The following is a 15232-nucleotide window of genomic DNA, read 5'->3' on the forward strand; positions in this document are numbered from 1 at the left end:
AGTGAAGGAGGTTATATACAGAAATTATACATATACACACACAAGTTGCTCTAAAGAATTGAATGTGATATTCATTACATGTATACATAAGATACATAAGAGAAGGTCAAACAATGGGCTTTCTGTGTATATACATAAGGAAGGTTGCCTGGAAAGAGTAGCATGGCCTGAGACCTTGCTGGAACAACTAGCAGGTTTCATGAACATAAGTGGGAGCAAGCGCTCTCCAGAAACGAGCAAAAACACTAAGACAGAAAAGGAGAAGATGTGTTTGAGGGTGCATTGAGTTGTTTCTTTGGGGTGTAAGCTATCTGAAACTTGAGATAAGTCCTGAATGTGAGGCTGGATTGGACTCAACTGGTCAATGAAACTCAAAAGCCAGAGAAGGCTTTTAAGCAGGAGTGCAGTGATCTGAGCAGTACATTAGGAAAATTAATTGAGGGTGGAGAGTAGGGGGTGTATAACAAAATGGGGGTAGGAGAAGTTTTATCTTCTTTCATCCAATCAATTCCCTGGATTTTTCATTCTCGGTTACCTTTTTTTCCTTCCCAATCCTGAACCTCCATTAAAGATCTTAATGTTCAGGTACCTGAAGATAAGCTGGGAAGGAAGGATACTGACAGCTTTGACTATCTCCATATGTAAAAGAAATATAGACCACTAAAAATAGAGTCTATTCCCTGAATCCCCTAAAACAAGCCGTTTGTTTCAATAGATTGCTTTTTCTGTTGTTGGTTTTTTTTTCCCTTCTCAAAAGCACAACAGACAAAGATGATTATCTGCCCATCAAAGCCCTGCCATAGTGTGTCTGCTTTAAGCAAACAAAACAGCTTCATTACTATAGAATTATTTTGCATTTCTATGGTTCTTCATATGGAGCTGAACATTCTAGAGTTCATCTGCTAATGTAAACTTAGATATAAATAATGGCCATGACTGGGGGAGAAGAGCAAAGAAAGGCGCACAGAAACACAAGAGAGAAAGCTTCAATCTCTGATTTTATCACCAAACTCTCTCCTTCTGGAAGCTCAGTGTTAATAGTACTGAAAACAAACATAACAGACAAAACAAAGCAAAGGCAAGTAACTGGACACTCAACAATCTGTCTAGCCTGAAGTATCTTAATACAGAGGATGCTGCTCAAGGCCCTTTGTACTGAACATAATTAGATCATTAGGGATTGGGACAAGTACCTTCCTAAAACTGGAGGCTGCCAGTTACAAATCAAAATAATAAACCATCCAATAAGGTGGTGGTTAATGTGCCATTTAAATACTGTTCTCACTCACCCCCCTCTGAATCTTATTATTTTAGCTGGGTTAGAAGGAAAGAAGGTAATGAGGACTTATGGAGGGAAGGCAAATGACAAGGGTATAAGAGTTTTCTTCCATAGTACTGATTTGAGCAGGGGTCTCTTATAAGGATTTAAAAAGAAAAAACTTCCCAAAATGACCACCTGAGTCTCTATTCCTCCAAGCAAATCACCTAGTCTCCATTCCTGAAGCACCAGCTCCTCCACAAAAACCTCCTTAATAGCAACTGCTGTCTGATGGTAGAACAGAAGTAGCAAACTAGAAATCATTAAGAAAAGGAACATCTGTATTGACCAAACAAAAAAGAAGTAAATACATGCTCCTAACCAAACTCTAGAAGTGAAATGCAACAGTCCTTAGATGACACAGTCACCTCTTATTTACATTTTGCTCTTTGTCCTTTGCTTCTTACTCCCACACCCTGTTTTCCCTCTCTCGGGTCCGTGAATTTAGGCTATTTATGCTTCCAGTTCACAGGAACATCGGATCTTGTGATACACTTGCACATGTTAGGGCTGTTCTCCACCTCATTTCTAATGCCTAAGCTAAGAAACATATTTAGGGGAGAAAGATTTCCCAAAGAGCAAGCTTATTATTAGCTGTAGTCACCTTTTCTTGGCCACTTTTAGCTCTGGCTCAGCTCTCTTTGGGTTTTGTTTTAGAAAAAGCTGTAAAATATGTGAAGGTTTTCTGGAGGCAGCCTTAGTCTCAGTTGAAAGACAACTATACAAAGGTGGTTGAAGGGAGTGGAAAGCCTGTAAATGAAAAAGAGGAGCAGGAAGAGCCAAAATGTGAAGGTTTTCTGGAGGCAGCCTTAGTCTCAGTTGAAATAAATAATTACTCCAAAATCGCAGCCAGCTGGTAAAAATGCAAACGGTTATTTCTCCTTCCAAATTAGCCTGGTTAGTTGAGGCCTATCTCTTTACCTGGCTCCAAGAGATCTTGCAGCTTTGTCCTTGGCTTCTGCCGCTGCTTTCTTCAGCCTCCAGCCAGCACCAAGGTAGAAGATGCAATGAATCTCTTGCCTCGAAGATAGGGCTTGTGGGTTCCAAGAGCTCTCTCAGACTCCAAGTAAAACTTTCTCGAGCTCCCAGAGTTTCTAGTAACTCCTCAAGTAACTAACTCAAGTAGTTAATTCAAGTAAGTACCTCCAGTCAGTCCCCAAACTCCAAGAGCTCCCTCTATATATGTGATCTCCCAAAGGTTAACTCCGCCTTCTGGAGGGAGAGGGATTCTGGGTTATCTCCCAGAGTGCAAAACCTTAACCCTGAACTCTCCCAAACGTGTGAACTCCTTTGAGTACTTAGATACTTATGAGCTCTCTAAAGGTGTGAACACAAGCATTGTTCTATCAGTTCCACTTAGAACCTTGTTTCAAGTTCTGGCCCAAAATATCTCTTTCTAAGATCAAATCAACTCCAATGGCTTAACACTTTGTAAAGATTCCAACAAAATAAGCATTAGACAAGAGGGGCAAGATGAAGAGAGCTTCTTTATAGACAAGACTAAATAAAATGGGTAAGAAAATGTAGCTAGCAAATGGGATGCATATGTTTAGCAGAACAAGTCAGTCCCTACCTTAGTACAAATAAAGGTTTTCCATCCACTGAACTTTTCTCTTCCCTGTCTCATTTCCATCATGATTATCCACAAGAAGTTCATCCTTCCTTTCCTTTAACATGTGGTTCCTTCACATTCTCAGTTCTATCACACACTTGCTCCTCACATCCCATCTCCAAGAATCTCCCTGGTTGACGAATTTCCTTCAGGGATCTAGTCAAATTCCATCTTCTATAAGAAGCCTTTCCTAATCTAACTAGGTATCTTTCCTAATTCCCCCAAATCATGATGTATTATTTTGTCTATCTGCAGACTTACATATGTGATTTCCCTTGGTTATACTGTATACTCTCAAAGGTAAAGAATGTTCTCTTTTGCTTTTATATCCCCAGGATATAAGACCATGCCTTACATGTAGGTGCTTATGATAGATGTAACTATTCCCCCAATTTGAGGAGGCAAAATGAGAGGCAGAGACTCACTAAAAGGGCTCCTTAGCTTACCTAGACCAATTGTCTGATTTTACAGATGAGGAAACTAAGAACCACATGGAGAAATGACTTGTCCAAAGAGACAGAATTGGGACTATAATTCATATCTTACATTCATTGATAGCTTCTTCCACAACCATTATTGTGCATCTTTTTTTTTTTTTTTTTTTTTTTTTTTTAAATAAGGAAGTCTGTATCCTATCATGAGCCATGAAAGTAAAGGGCATATTTCTAGGCTGTCATTTTCTGAGAAAGATGAAGACTATGGCTTTGTAAAGACAATCCAAGGGCAAAGTCCCTAGTCCAATCATTCTTTTCTTTTCTCCTCTTAAAACTGTAAAAGCTATACCAAGGTCGTCCACAAAGGTTTTGAAGTTTCCATGGCCACAATAGTTCTTAGTAATGATAAAAAGGTAGGTCTACCTACTTCAGAGCCATTTGTAAGTTTTAAAAAACACATTTAAATGAAAAGAAAGTTACACTATTGAAATGCAAATAGACTTTTACCCAAGGGAACACATGAAAGGATATTTAAATAATATTTCTTAGAAGGGCCTCTACTACCTTTCTCTTACCTTGGCTTTTCCCCAAGAATTTAAATTTGTTGAAAAGGATGAAATGCTGTAAGCAATTTGGGTAGAGATCAAATGGATTATTTCCTTCCTTCTACAGTACATGTTTTTCCAAAGTTTATTTCAGATTGATGAGGTTCCTTGAAACTTATAGAACATCACATAAACACTGGTGCATGCATTTGAGAATAATTTTTTTTTTTTTTAATTTCAGATGTAGAATCAGTTTGTAGGGTTAGGCAGACTTTGGAGGTAATCTAGTTTAACATTCTCATTTTACAGATGAGGAATGTCAAGCTCAGGGAGTTTTAAGGGATTTGACCAAGCTAATAGAGCTAGTGCCAGAAGCAGGATCTGAGCTGAACCCAATGCCTATGAGTTCAGTGTCAAGGTACTTTCCACTGTATTGTGATACGTGTGAATGGAAGAAGGGTTTTGGATAGAAAGGCAATGCAAAAGTTATATATATCAAGATCAGAAATATGTTAAATGTCCTTGGACCTTTTAAGTAATCAAGTAAAATCTGTTTTGAGAAATTACAAAGATTGTAGCATTTCTGAGAAACACAAGGTCAATCAGCATGGGACAATTTGAGATATCAATAATCATTAAATCAAAATTTAATATGCAAAGGAGCAGAGTTTATCATCTTAGACCTTCCTTGTTTCCCCTTAGTTCACGTGCTTAGAAATCAATCACTCAGAAGGCCTCAAACATGGATATGTGTTATACAGAGATCCAACCTGTTCTATTTCTCATGACTGAAGCTTAAAGTCAAATTTTGAGGAAATGGAATAATTACATCCTCCCAAGATTGTTTTTATCTACATGACATCATCTCAAATCCTGAAGATTCTCTGCGCTTTGAACACAGCATAGTTGTCTATTTCCCATGTCCCAGCATGGGACACAAAAACTTTCCTTGTGAACACTCAATGTTCACAACAAAAACATAATGGCCTCTTTCACCTCTCTTCTACAATGACACTTAAAATGGAATGCCATACAAAGCATGAAGTATTTGTATTTTCTTTTCTTTTGTAAGATCAGGTTATCAGCTGCTCAGATCTGGGATCAAGTGCTCTTTATGACAAGAGATAGGGAATGAAACTAAAAAGTTTCATGAGATTTCATTCTGCCCTTTTACCAACTTACTATAAAATATGACAATGATTGTGTCCATGTTTCTAAAAGTATGAGCAATAAATACAGTTCTGCCTCTTAGGGGGTGTCAAAATCAGAAAACATAATACTAAAATGTGCTAGAGTTTTACATGCAGTTCTAAGCTTCAGGAAACACTTTCCTCACAATCCTGGTAAGACAGACAATGCAAGTATTATTTAAAAAGGTTAAAAGACTTACTGATGCTTGATCTACCCCCAAGGTTCATAGGCTAGATTTTTTAATGACTATGCTTTAAACCCAAATTACTCTGGCTCTCATTAACTGGCCAACAAAAGGTTCCATTTGGTCTGTTTTGGCCCCAACTGCCTCAGAGTGAAGGTAAATAGCATTTATTGCTGCTTGGCGAGAAACCGTAAGTCTTCCCTCTCAGAGCGATTCCATTCTTTGCTTCATTTCTTTCTTACCTAGCCTTAATCACTGAATGGACAGTTGCCTGGGTCAGACCTATTAAAGATCTTAGATTAAAAAGGTAGAAACCTTCCACCCAATTCAGGGCCTCTTCACCTGTTCTAATCTCTATCTTGATACTGGACCCAGAGGAGAGAATTGTTGGTGATTTGGCATAGCTGTCCCTCAGTCAAATCCAATGTACTTGTATGTCATGCCGTTACCTCCCTGATGTTTCGGCCCTCTTAGAAAAGGAAGAATGACAACTTGTTGATGGTCACACAACCAGTTAAGTAGAGGAGCTGGGATTCTGGGATTCCAGATCTTATAGCTCTAAAAACTACTGTTTTTACCAGCATGCTAGTTATCCTAGCATCCTAGCCTTTCTATATCATTCTATATTTAATTAACACCCAAGTATTATGAATACCACACATTTCTCTCATTCCCTGCTAAACCACCCACCCACACACCCACATGTTTAAGGACATAATGTATTTTAAGGCTATACCTCAAAATACATGAGTACTAAGAAAACTGAAAAATCTATGCAGAGAGCTGTCCCCAACCATGACGTTCTGCATATACAGAAGATATATTGCATTTCTATGAGACAAATAGCCAACAATATTCCTTTCTTGTATGCATTATCTAAAATAGTGTTTATTTGGTCCTTCAACATGTAATTTTTTTTTAACAATATGGTAGCATCCTTGTTGCTAAAGAAGTTGTCCTTTAGTTACCTAGGTTCAAAGATCTTAATTCTACTCAGAATGCTTTTACTATATCAGCTAATAGTACAAATAGTTATTTGAAAAAAGGAAGTTTTCTACCACCTAGTGGTGGAAAAATAGTGACCATTTAAGTTTTTCTAATTCTTTTTCAACACAATAGTTCAAGATGTATAGATCTGTTAACTTCTTGAAGTATTCACATTTAAAATGCAAAAACAATTGCTCATCTGAGAAAAAAAGTTTTACTTTTTGGATACTTAATAAAGACCAGACACCACCCCATTTGTAAGCCATTGAAAACACTGCTAGTCTTTTCACATTGTTTGTGGTATCTTTTAAAAGTGTAGCCAAAAATATGGAACACAAGGTTTTGCAAGGGTGAATGTTGAAAATTATCCGTGCATATGTTTTGAAAATAAAAAGTTTTAATTAAAAAAAAATTAAAATAACTAAAATGTGGAAAAATAAGAAGCATCTGAATTAGTCTGTTACCCACCAATCAAGTTGATCTGGGCTTGCCCATAGTCTGGAAGAATTCTGAAGTAAAAAGTACACAGTAAAACTTATTTATATTCTACATCTATTATTTCAGATTTTAGGGGTGATGCAGTCTTCTGAAATAAAACCTCTTACAAAACTACAGTAATTTAAAAAAAATTATAAAACAATGGAATGGAAAATAATCAAGTAGAATCGGACAAATAAGTAAAAACTTGTTCACCTACTTCTCTACTTCCTCCAAAGAAAAATGAAATGAATGAATATTTTTGATATTTAAGATAGTAAACTAAAGGAAAACAATATTAGATTCTTACACAATCCAGGGAAACCAGTTTATAAGATATTAGATTATGCAATTTTTTTTTACTATCCCACTATCCCAGGCAAGCAATTCAGCAAGGTAGCAGTATTCAAAGTCATAGCCTCCAGTTTTAATATGTGATTCCCTATAACCTGTTTATAAACCCTCAAGTATCAACCTACGTCCATAACATGAATGAGCCTTTAAAACGAAAACATAGGTCTGCAAACTCAAAACAATCTGCTACTTTATTGTCCCATTCACAATGTGTCATAGGGAACAACCTTGGAATGTATACAGAAGATATAGCTTGGAAATGCCCATTAATTTTCATCTGTATAAAGCCATGCAAATTAGCAAGGACCCACCCCCAAGAAACAGCAGATAAATTTTACAAAGACATCAGAGGAGAAGCAACTTGGAATTTTTAATGAAAATGAAAAAATATGACCCATTAGTATTGTACTTATTTCAGGCCACTGATGTTCTCCCTGCAAACATCATTATTCATCACGGTTACAAGTACCATAAGAGTAGTGGACAAGGGCAGATTTTTAAAAATTTTTCTTTAAGGCTTTAGGCTTTACTTTGAGTAGGGCTTCCCAAGGATGTCCTTTAAAAAGGATGGTTACTGTGGAGTTCAAAATCATCTGTTTAACATGCACATCACCCTGCTATACCAGTTTCCTTAATCCCCTGCAAGAACAGCTCGGTTATAGATGTATCGCAGTATGTGCAGTTGGTCTAATTTCCATCCTCAGCAGTTGTGCTGCCCTTAATGGATTTCATTTTGAACTCTCTTCAAGACCTGAGGCTCAGGAAAAGACAAGGAACTAAAGCTATTACAAAAGGTCAATAGTACAGGTATTGAAGGAAACCAGAATGACCTCACAGGTAAGAAATGCTACTTTTAAAATTTCTCTCCTCAAGTTATTCAGTATTTATAATTTTTCTTTAAAACAATAACTTGGAAAACAATATTTGAAAAGTAACATGAAATAACTGTAGTTTACAAAAATATAACAAAATCAAATGATTTAGCTTTTTAAAAAAGCTACTGAGACTGAAGGTATGTTACCCCATGCTCTTATGAATTCATATGTTACATGTTAAATATAGCTAATGCATATAAATGTTTACACAATTCTTTTAATTTTTTTCTAAATGAAACTCTTTAGATATGCAACTAATATAAATGAGGTGATAAAAGTCTACAAAAACTTTACTAAATGGAGAGGCCACTTAAAATGTAGGTAGTTACAATCAGCCAAGCCTAGAACCACTTTCTCAGATGTTCACCTTCTAATGAAACTCATTGTACACTTCATTTGGCAAGGTGAAACTTGGAAATAAATATCTTTCAATAAAGCTTTTCCTTAGCAAAAACACAAACTCTTCTCTAAATAGGGAAACCTTTAACAACTGAAATAAACATAGCTTTGTGCACATTGAACACTTTTAAATTGTTTCACAGACTGGTTGAATTAAAAGTCAAATTCTATGCACTAGAAGAGAGGCAATAAATAATTGATAGAGCCTGATTTTAAGCCAAGAAGACCTAGGTTTAAATCCAGTTTCTAATACATAAATTTGCAACAATAAGTAAACATCACTTAGCATTTCAGTGTCCCAAACAACTAAATCACAAAATTGTGATCTGCACTTAATAAAAGTAATTTTTTTTATTGGGAATTCTCTTCACTCATGAAATCACAAGACAAAAAAAAATGCAAATACAATGTAATTATCTTCATTACACTCACTTCTTTTATTACAACAATCCAGATTAGATTATTGGTTATTAATTTGGATTATTTCCCATAACTGCTAATATTTACTCCTTTTTGTCCCCCCAAAGTTAAATAAATGACCTCAGGAGCGTAAAAATGAAACTTTCTAGCTTTGTATCAACATATAAGAACACAGCAAATTCTGATAGAGTGAATTATATACTTTCTTAAAAAAAAACAAAAAAAACAATGCAGTAATTCATGTGAACAAAATTCTTAGTATAAACTTTTAATCTACCTTCAGAGTACTGATGCTATTGCTGCTGACATGTTCTTAAGATAATTAGGATGAATGCCTGGTACAAATAAATGTACTATTTGCCTGTGAACATGCAATGAATTAAAGAAAGACAACATGTATAACAACACAGGTTTAATGTCTTATGCAGTTATAGAATTCTAACAGCAAAGGGTTTTTGATCAGATCTGGACAGTTCATGGAGTGGAATGTAATTTGTAAGCATACTTTTACACTGTTTACACACACATACAAGACAAACATTAGCAACACATGCTACAGTTTCATCCAAAAAGGGAATGGGAAAAGGAAGGCATTTAAATTAAAATTCAATAAAACACAGGGGAAAATCCACCAGACAATATGAAGTGAAATAATGAAAGGCTCTATCAAATTATAAGTTTTGATAAGGTTTGACTTTTCAAAGTCAAATTCTTCCCTACTCCATCATTGATAAAGGATGAAAAAAAAGTCATGTCTATTCAAAGTAATTTCAGGACTCTACCTGAAACTTGCAGAATCTTAAAAAGACAATGTGAACAAAGGATTTGAAAGGGAAAAGAGATCCAATATGGACCAAAGTTATGTCTACATTATGACCCTTGTCAGGTGAGAACTAAAATACACACACAAAAAATCTGGCTGCTTGATAAATGTCTCCTAATGTGTAAGTGCAACCTGAAATAAGTTATGCATGAAGAACCAGAGTTCTAGACAATGCATCCTACCAAAATTGCACCAATAGCTGAAGTGTGCTCTTCTTTTATGTCAAGAAAAAGCTATTAGCTTTCAACTTCTAGGTACCATAGAACAAAAAACAAAAGCTTTCACCTAACTGCATCCTTTTTGGTTTTTATAATTGTTAAGTACACTTGTAAAATATATTTGGATTTTTAGTTGCTCAAGCACAAAACTATCAAATATTTCTTTTCAATTAAGTGACTCAGTCATTCAGCATGCAAGAGATACTTATTTATCTCTTTTATAAAGTCATGCTTCATATAACTTGTTTGTGCCAACTCTGTTATGAAAGTCAAGAAAATATAAAATATAAAAGGAATTTAATACAAAAAAATTTTCCAACTCAGTTTGATTGTTCTGGTCGCTATCTTTTGTAGGGTCTCAATTTTCCTTATGCAATTATCTACAAATAGCCCCTTTGTCAGACAGTCAACATTATAACATTTTAAAATATCATTCTGAAACAACTTTACAAGTCTCATTTTTTATGTGTGACACTTTATGTAGTTGAAGGGAAGGAGAGATGATCTGAAAAGGAAACCATGCTGTTTAGGTGCTGTAGGGGAAACAAAGGTCAGTAGTAGAAAGAAAACATCCAGGAGCTTCTCGGTTGTTCCCACTATTACTTTTGGGATCGCTCAAAATCACAATCTGAAGAGGCCACTAACCCTTTTTCCTACCTCAGGGATAACCTGGAAAAAGGTAATAAAATGGAACCAGACTTGGTGAACACAGGGGTAGGAACAACCCGAGTGGGAGCAAAGTTATCTCCTTACCCCAGGAGAGGTTCAATCAATGATTTAGCTAATATAATTTTCATAGTCCCAGGGAAGAAGAGGAACAGAGTTATACATGTCAAGATATCATCCTTATCCACTAGACATTTGAGCCACTAAAGATCTCTACCAGGACACAACAGAACCAAGATGGCTAGTTCATAGCCACAATTGGCAATGATGTTCTGTCTTTGCTCAATATAGATAACTAAAGCAAATGACCTTTCATTTTTAGTGGGGTCATATGCTAATACTAGAGTCCAAAAGAGCTACACTCTAGAGAAAAAAAAGTAACTCATATACCAGTAGTCTGTTTGGCTTAAGAATCAGTGTCAAGATTCTATATATTGGTCTTCAATTTTACCAATAATTTAGGGTTAGGGTCTATGCTGTTAGTTCATTATTTCTGGTATTGAGGAATAAAAACAGTGTGTATATGAAATCATAGGTAATTCAAGACACCAATCATAACTAATAGTTGTTTTCCATCAAGCCTTGCATCCAAAGGATTAGAACTGAATCAACCATCAAGTAAGTTAGGTTTTTTTGTTTTTTTTTTTAATGTTTTTTATTGAAGTTTGATGCAGGCTCAAACTGGTTTACTAGGCTTTCTTTCACTCTTAAAAAAAAAGTTAGAAAAAGAATTTTTAACAAAATTTGATTTAACTAATAAACAAAGGGGGAGGAGGGAACTTTGTATTAAGAGTTCAGCAAATTAGTAGGATGTGTAGAACTGGGTCAAGGCATAATTATAATTTTTAGTCTCATTCATCTCTGCTGTAACAAAGCATCTAATTTAGAGGGAGGTAGGCAACCTGTGGTACTTGCTGGAGGCACTCTTAACAATCCCTAACATATGCTTAAAGGGATTATTGATCCCCGATCTATCAAGAGATAGTAAGTTTTGTTTCAATTCTCAAGTGGAAGAGGTACTAGTGGGCAATGAAATAGCTAAAAAGTTGGCTAAAGACGACATAAGTTCATCAATAAAGTAAACTCTCAGTGAGAAATGCTTACCTCCATTTTTGAGGTACACTAAAAGTTCATGTTTAAAGTCAAAGATTATTTCCTTTTCTTCTAATAAAAGAAGGTTATACTTATTTTAAACTTTCTTTCTCTGCCAGTCACATATTCCAAAAACACTTGGCACTGTCAATATCAAAAAGTGCAAATATGTATATTTTACCTCTGGTGACTATCCACTTTATTATGAAAGCAAATTCAGCCCTTGAAAACTACCTACCTACCTACCTAAATAAATAAATAAATAAATAGTTGTGCGTGCTCCCAAAATAACATTAATGACACTTCACTACAATGGACAGGAAAAAGCAGTTCCCTCTTCATTCATCAAAACACTAAGCTAGGCTCCCAACTGTAAGGGGAACACTTCTTACTCTGTATTACAAAACTTTATCATACACATCTTGGTGTTGAAGAGAATTGAGAAAGAAAATTGAAAGCAATTAGATAACTAGCTACAGGATAGTACAACTGTTCTATAAAAGTGTTCCCAGGGTAGCATTTCTATCACTTCAACTCTGATATACCCAAATAACTCCATCATGTTCCTAAGAATCACTTCATAGCAAACTTCAAGTGAATACACCAAGTTTTTGTTTAAAGAGAGATATAGGCAGTCCTCACTAAATTTTTTTTTTTACTGCTTTGTTCTTTTAGATGCTTACCCAGAGCTATACCTTACCCTCTCCTGCCCCCGATTTCTGAACAGATGAAGGGAGATTATATGCAGCCAGAATTTTGCTGTGAAAATCGTTTTACTGACAGAAACTTTGACTACCACCTGTATAACTTTTTTTTCTTTCACATATGGTTTAATTCAGACAGTGACCGAGACACAAAGAGCAAATCTGAAAAACTTCCCCTCTTTCATTACTGCCTACTGTTCAAAATTCAATAGTGAAACCAAAAAACTAGCTAAAGCAATATTTTTCTTTCTTCTATTTATAAAGTTTAATCTCAGCCCTGAGTCAGATTTATATCTTTCAAACCATTAAGTTTCTATCACAAAATGAACTGGTATGTGTCTTGTTTTGGAATGCAGAGATTGAGGTAATTCAGGATGCTTTAGCCTTTATCTCCCATTTAAAAAAAAAAAGAGAAAAAGAAAATAACAGGGAATCTGACAGATTAGTGACATTTAGAACCATAATCTCATTTTTTGCTAAATACATCTCAAAAAAATTAAGACACAAAAGTACACAGAACCCAACCTAGCTATATAGGATTTTATATCCAGTTTCTTTTTTCTCATATTTTTGTGCCTTGGAAATTCTCTTAAAGATCAAACCCTTACAGAATGAAAATGGTATTATTACAGTAAGAAGACAGCTTAGCAACAAAAAAATCAAGTTTTTTTGTGCTTTTCTGCAAAAAGTAGTTGATAAGACACTCTCCTTAAAGTCAGCACTGATTCAAAAAAAAAAAAAAAAAACAAAAAACAAAACCCACAAAAAAACCTCTGAAATCTAAAATAATGAACAGATGATTTAACTGCACATGCCATTTTAATCTCTAGATGTTCTCAAGTACTTTTTCAACTTCATGTGCTGAGGGGAAGGAGTTGGTTTTTGATCTGAAAACAGATCACCCGAAAAGTCCACCACAGAAGAAGTCCCACAAATGAGCAACATTCAGGAGGAATTTAATTAAAGAAAAATAAAATATATATATATTTTTAAATGGTCCAGGAGTGGGAAACTGAATAAAGAGGGTGTCTCTTAAAAGGTCACACGTCAGTCACTAAAGCACACCGACAAGCCCATGCATAAGAAACTTTCTGGACCTTTGTCAGTGCAGAACTAACCTCAGCATTAAGAATCAAGTCGTCACACTTTCTTTATATATACTTACTATTATATATACATGTATAAAAAGAAATACAAACTTTAGTTTGTTATAAAGTGGCTTCTCTTTCTCCTATGCTAGCTTGGCACATGAATGCATGCAAAGCGAAGAGGTTCTAAGGGTCCACCAAACAGCTGATTTTGGCAAAAAAAAAAATGGGGGAAAAAACCAAGAAAGCTAAAATAGAGAAGATTAAAAGCCACAGAAGTGAAAACAATATATTTTCTAATTATTAGTCTACGGCTACAATTTAAATGTCTCTGCCATCCTGTCTCCCCAAATCATGTCAAAGTTCATAGCAGCTTAACACAGAGTCCTCAAAGAAGTATCAAGCCAGTGTTCTCTGCTTCAAGGGGTTAGAGTTCACAGGTTAAAGTTCAGTCAGTCCGCAGAATCATGGGAGGATGCTCGCTGTCTTCATCCAATCGTAGTGCATTGGTTTCATCTTCCAGACAAGTACCACCTACTGCACCCAGGTCCTCTGTGTATGCTACAAAGAAATAGTGATAAAGTATTTAGAAGATATACAAAAAAGAATTCCAGAAATAGTCTCTTTAAAAGTGTTATCCAAAGTTAAGAAATAATCTGAGAAATATCTGCAAGTCTTGAGTATCTCATACTGTCAAGATAAGTGACACAAAATTCTAAACTTTAAATATGGATTGGAAAGAGCTCAAAAGATGAAATGCACTTATATGCTATTAGCACAGTTAAAAATTAAGACATAATTGACTACCCACACTTGATAGATATATTAGTGGAAAAGACGGAAATTAACACAACTGCTCTTCTACTGTTTGGCTTATCAAAAAGAAAGAGCAGAGCCATAGATAAATTATTTTACTGTCAGAGACTTGTCAAGATGTAGACTGGTGCTCTGAAGCAACTGACTTTAGACATATTTAAACAAGGATTAGGGTTAGCAAAGGAAATACTAAAATGACATGGTAACTCTTAAAAAGTGTTAAATACCTCCAAATTATGTTAAAAAAAATGATCCTGAATCATGACATCTTTGGTAAGATTATCAAACAAAATAGAGGAAAAAACAGTGTATGAATTTAAAAAAAATAAATGGAACTTCAGCCTGAAAAAAATCTAAAATACAATGACCTCTGGATACTTATTTCTTGTCATATCTGATAGCAGTTACCATTCCATCCCTATCCCAACCCAAGGAAAACAGCATAAAAATGTGAGATCAGTGAGTAATCTACAAAAGAACCTGTAGTAGCAGACACCAAGCAGATTATATTTATAGTTATATGAAACTTTTCTATTTAATGTAAATTAAGTTCCCTGCTATTTTTTCCTCCCTTACCATGTCTCGTAGGTGAGGAAGGTACATAAGCACCTCTTGTCACAGCAGTATTGTAGGTCTGAGCTACTAATGGACGGTCATGGGACGCAGATTCTAAGATTTCATTGGCCGGCTCCATGCTGCCATCCAATCTGGGAATATTCAGAAAAAATATAACTGCCACAATATAACATTATTTTATCACTTATTTCAACATCAACAAGGAAAAGAATATAAACATTAAAGGTTATAAACCATGTATGATATACCCTAAACAAAAGAATCTAAATACTTTTCCTACCTGCCACCAGGTAAGCTCATGGCTATGAAGGAATGGTGTCACTTTTTTGTCTCTGTGGTATATTTAGATCCCTAGGTGATTGAATACCTGAGATGGAACAGACCAGGTTACAATCTTGTGTCAAAAGGTTAGAAAAGTCATTGTCTGGAAGTCTAGCCATCATCTGGGGTAAG

At 35.3% G+C, this 15232-nt stretch overlaps 1 protein-coding gene across 1 annotated transcript in view; it reads right to left on the bottom strand.

The window, feature by feature from the left end:
* Window positions 1-8703: 8703 nt before the first annotated feature.
* Window positions 8704-15232, bottom strand: part of WIPI2 (WD repeat domain, phosphoinositide interacting 2) — a 31650-nt gene continuing 25121 nt past the window's right edge. The window contains exons 11-12 of the mRNA XM_031940887.1: window positions 14780-14910; window positions 8704-13948 (exon numbers count right to left, since the gene is read on the bottom strand). Of these exons, the coding sequence (XP_031796747.1) occupies window positions 13836-13948; window positions 14780-14910 (244 nt within the window). The 3' untranslated portion in view covers window positions 8704-13835. The remainder of the gene's footprint in view (window positions 13949-14779; window positions 14911-15232) is intronic.

This window comes from Sarcophilus harrisii, chromosome 1 (genome assembly GCF_902635505.1).
Source record: "Sarcophilus harrisii chromosome 1, mSarHar1.11, whole genome shotgun sequence".
Taxonomy (NCBI): domain Eukaryota; kingdom Metazoa; phylum Chordata; class Mammalia; order Dasyuromorphia; family Dasyuridae; genus Sarcophilus; species Sarcophilus harrisii.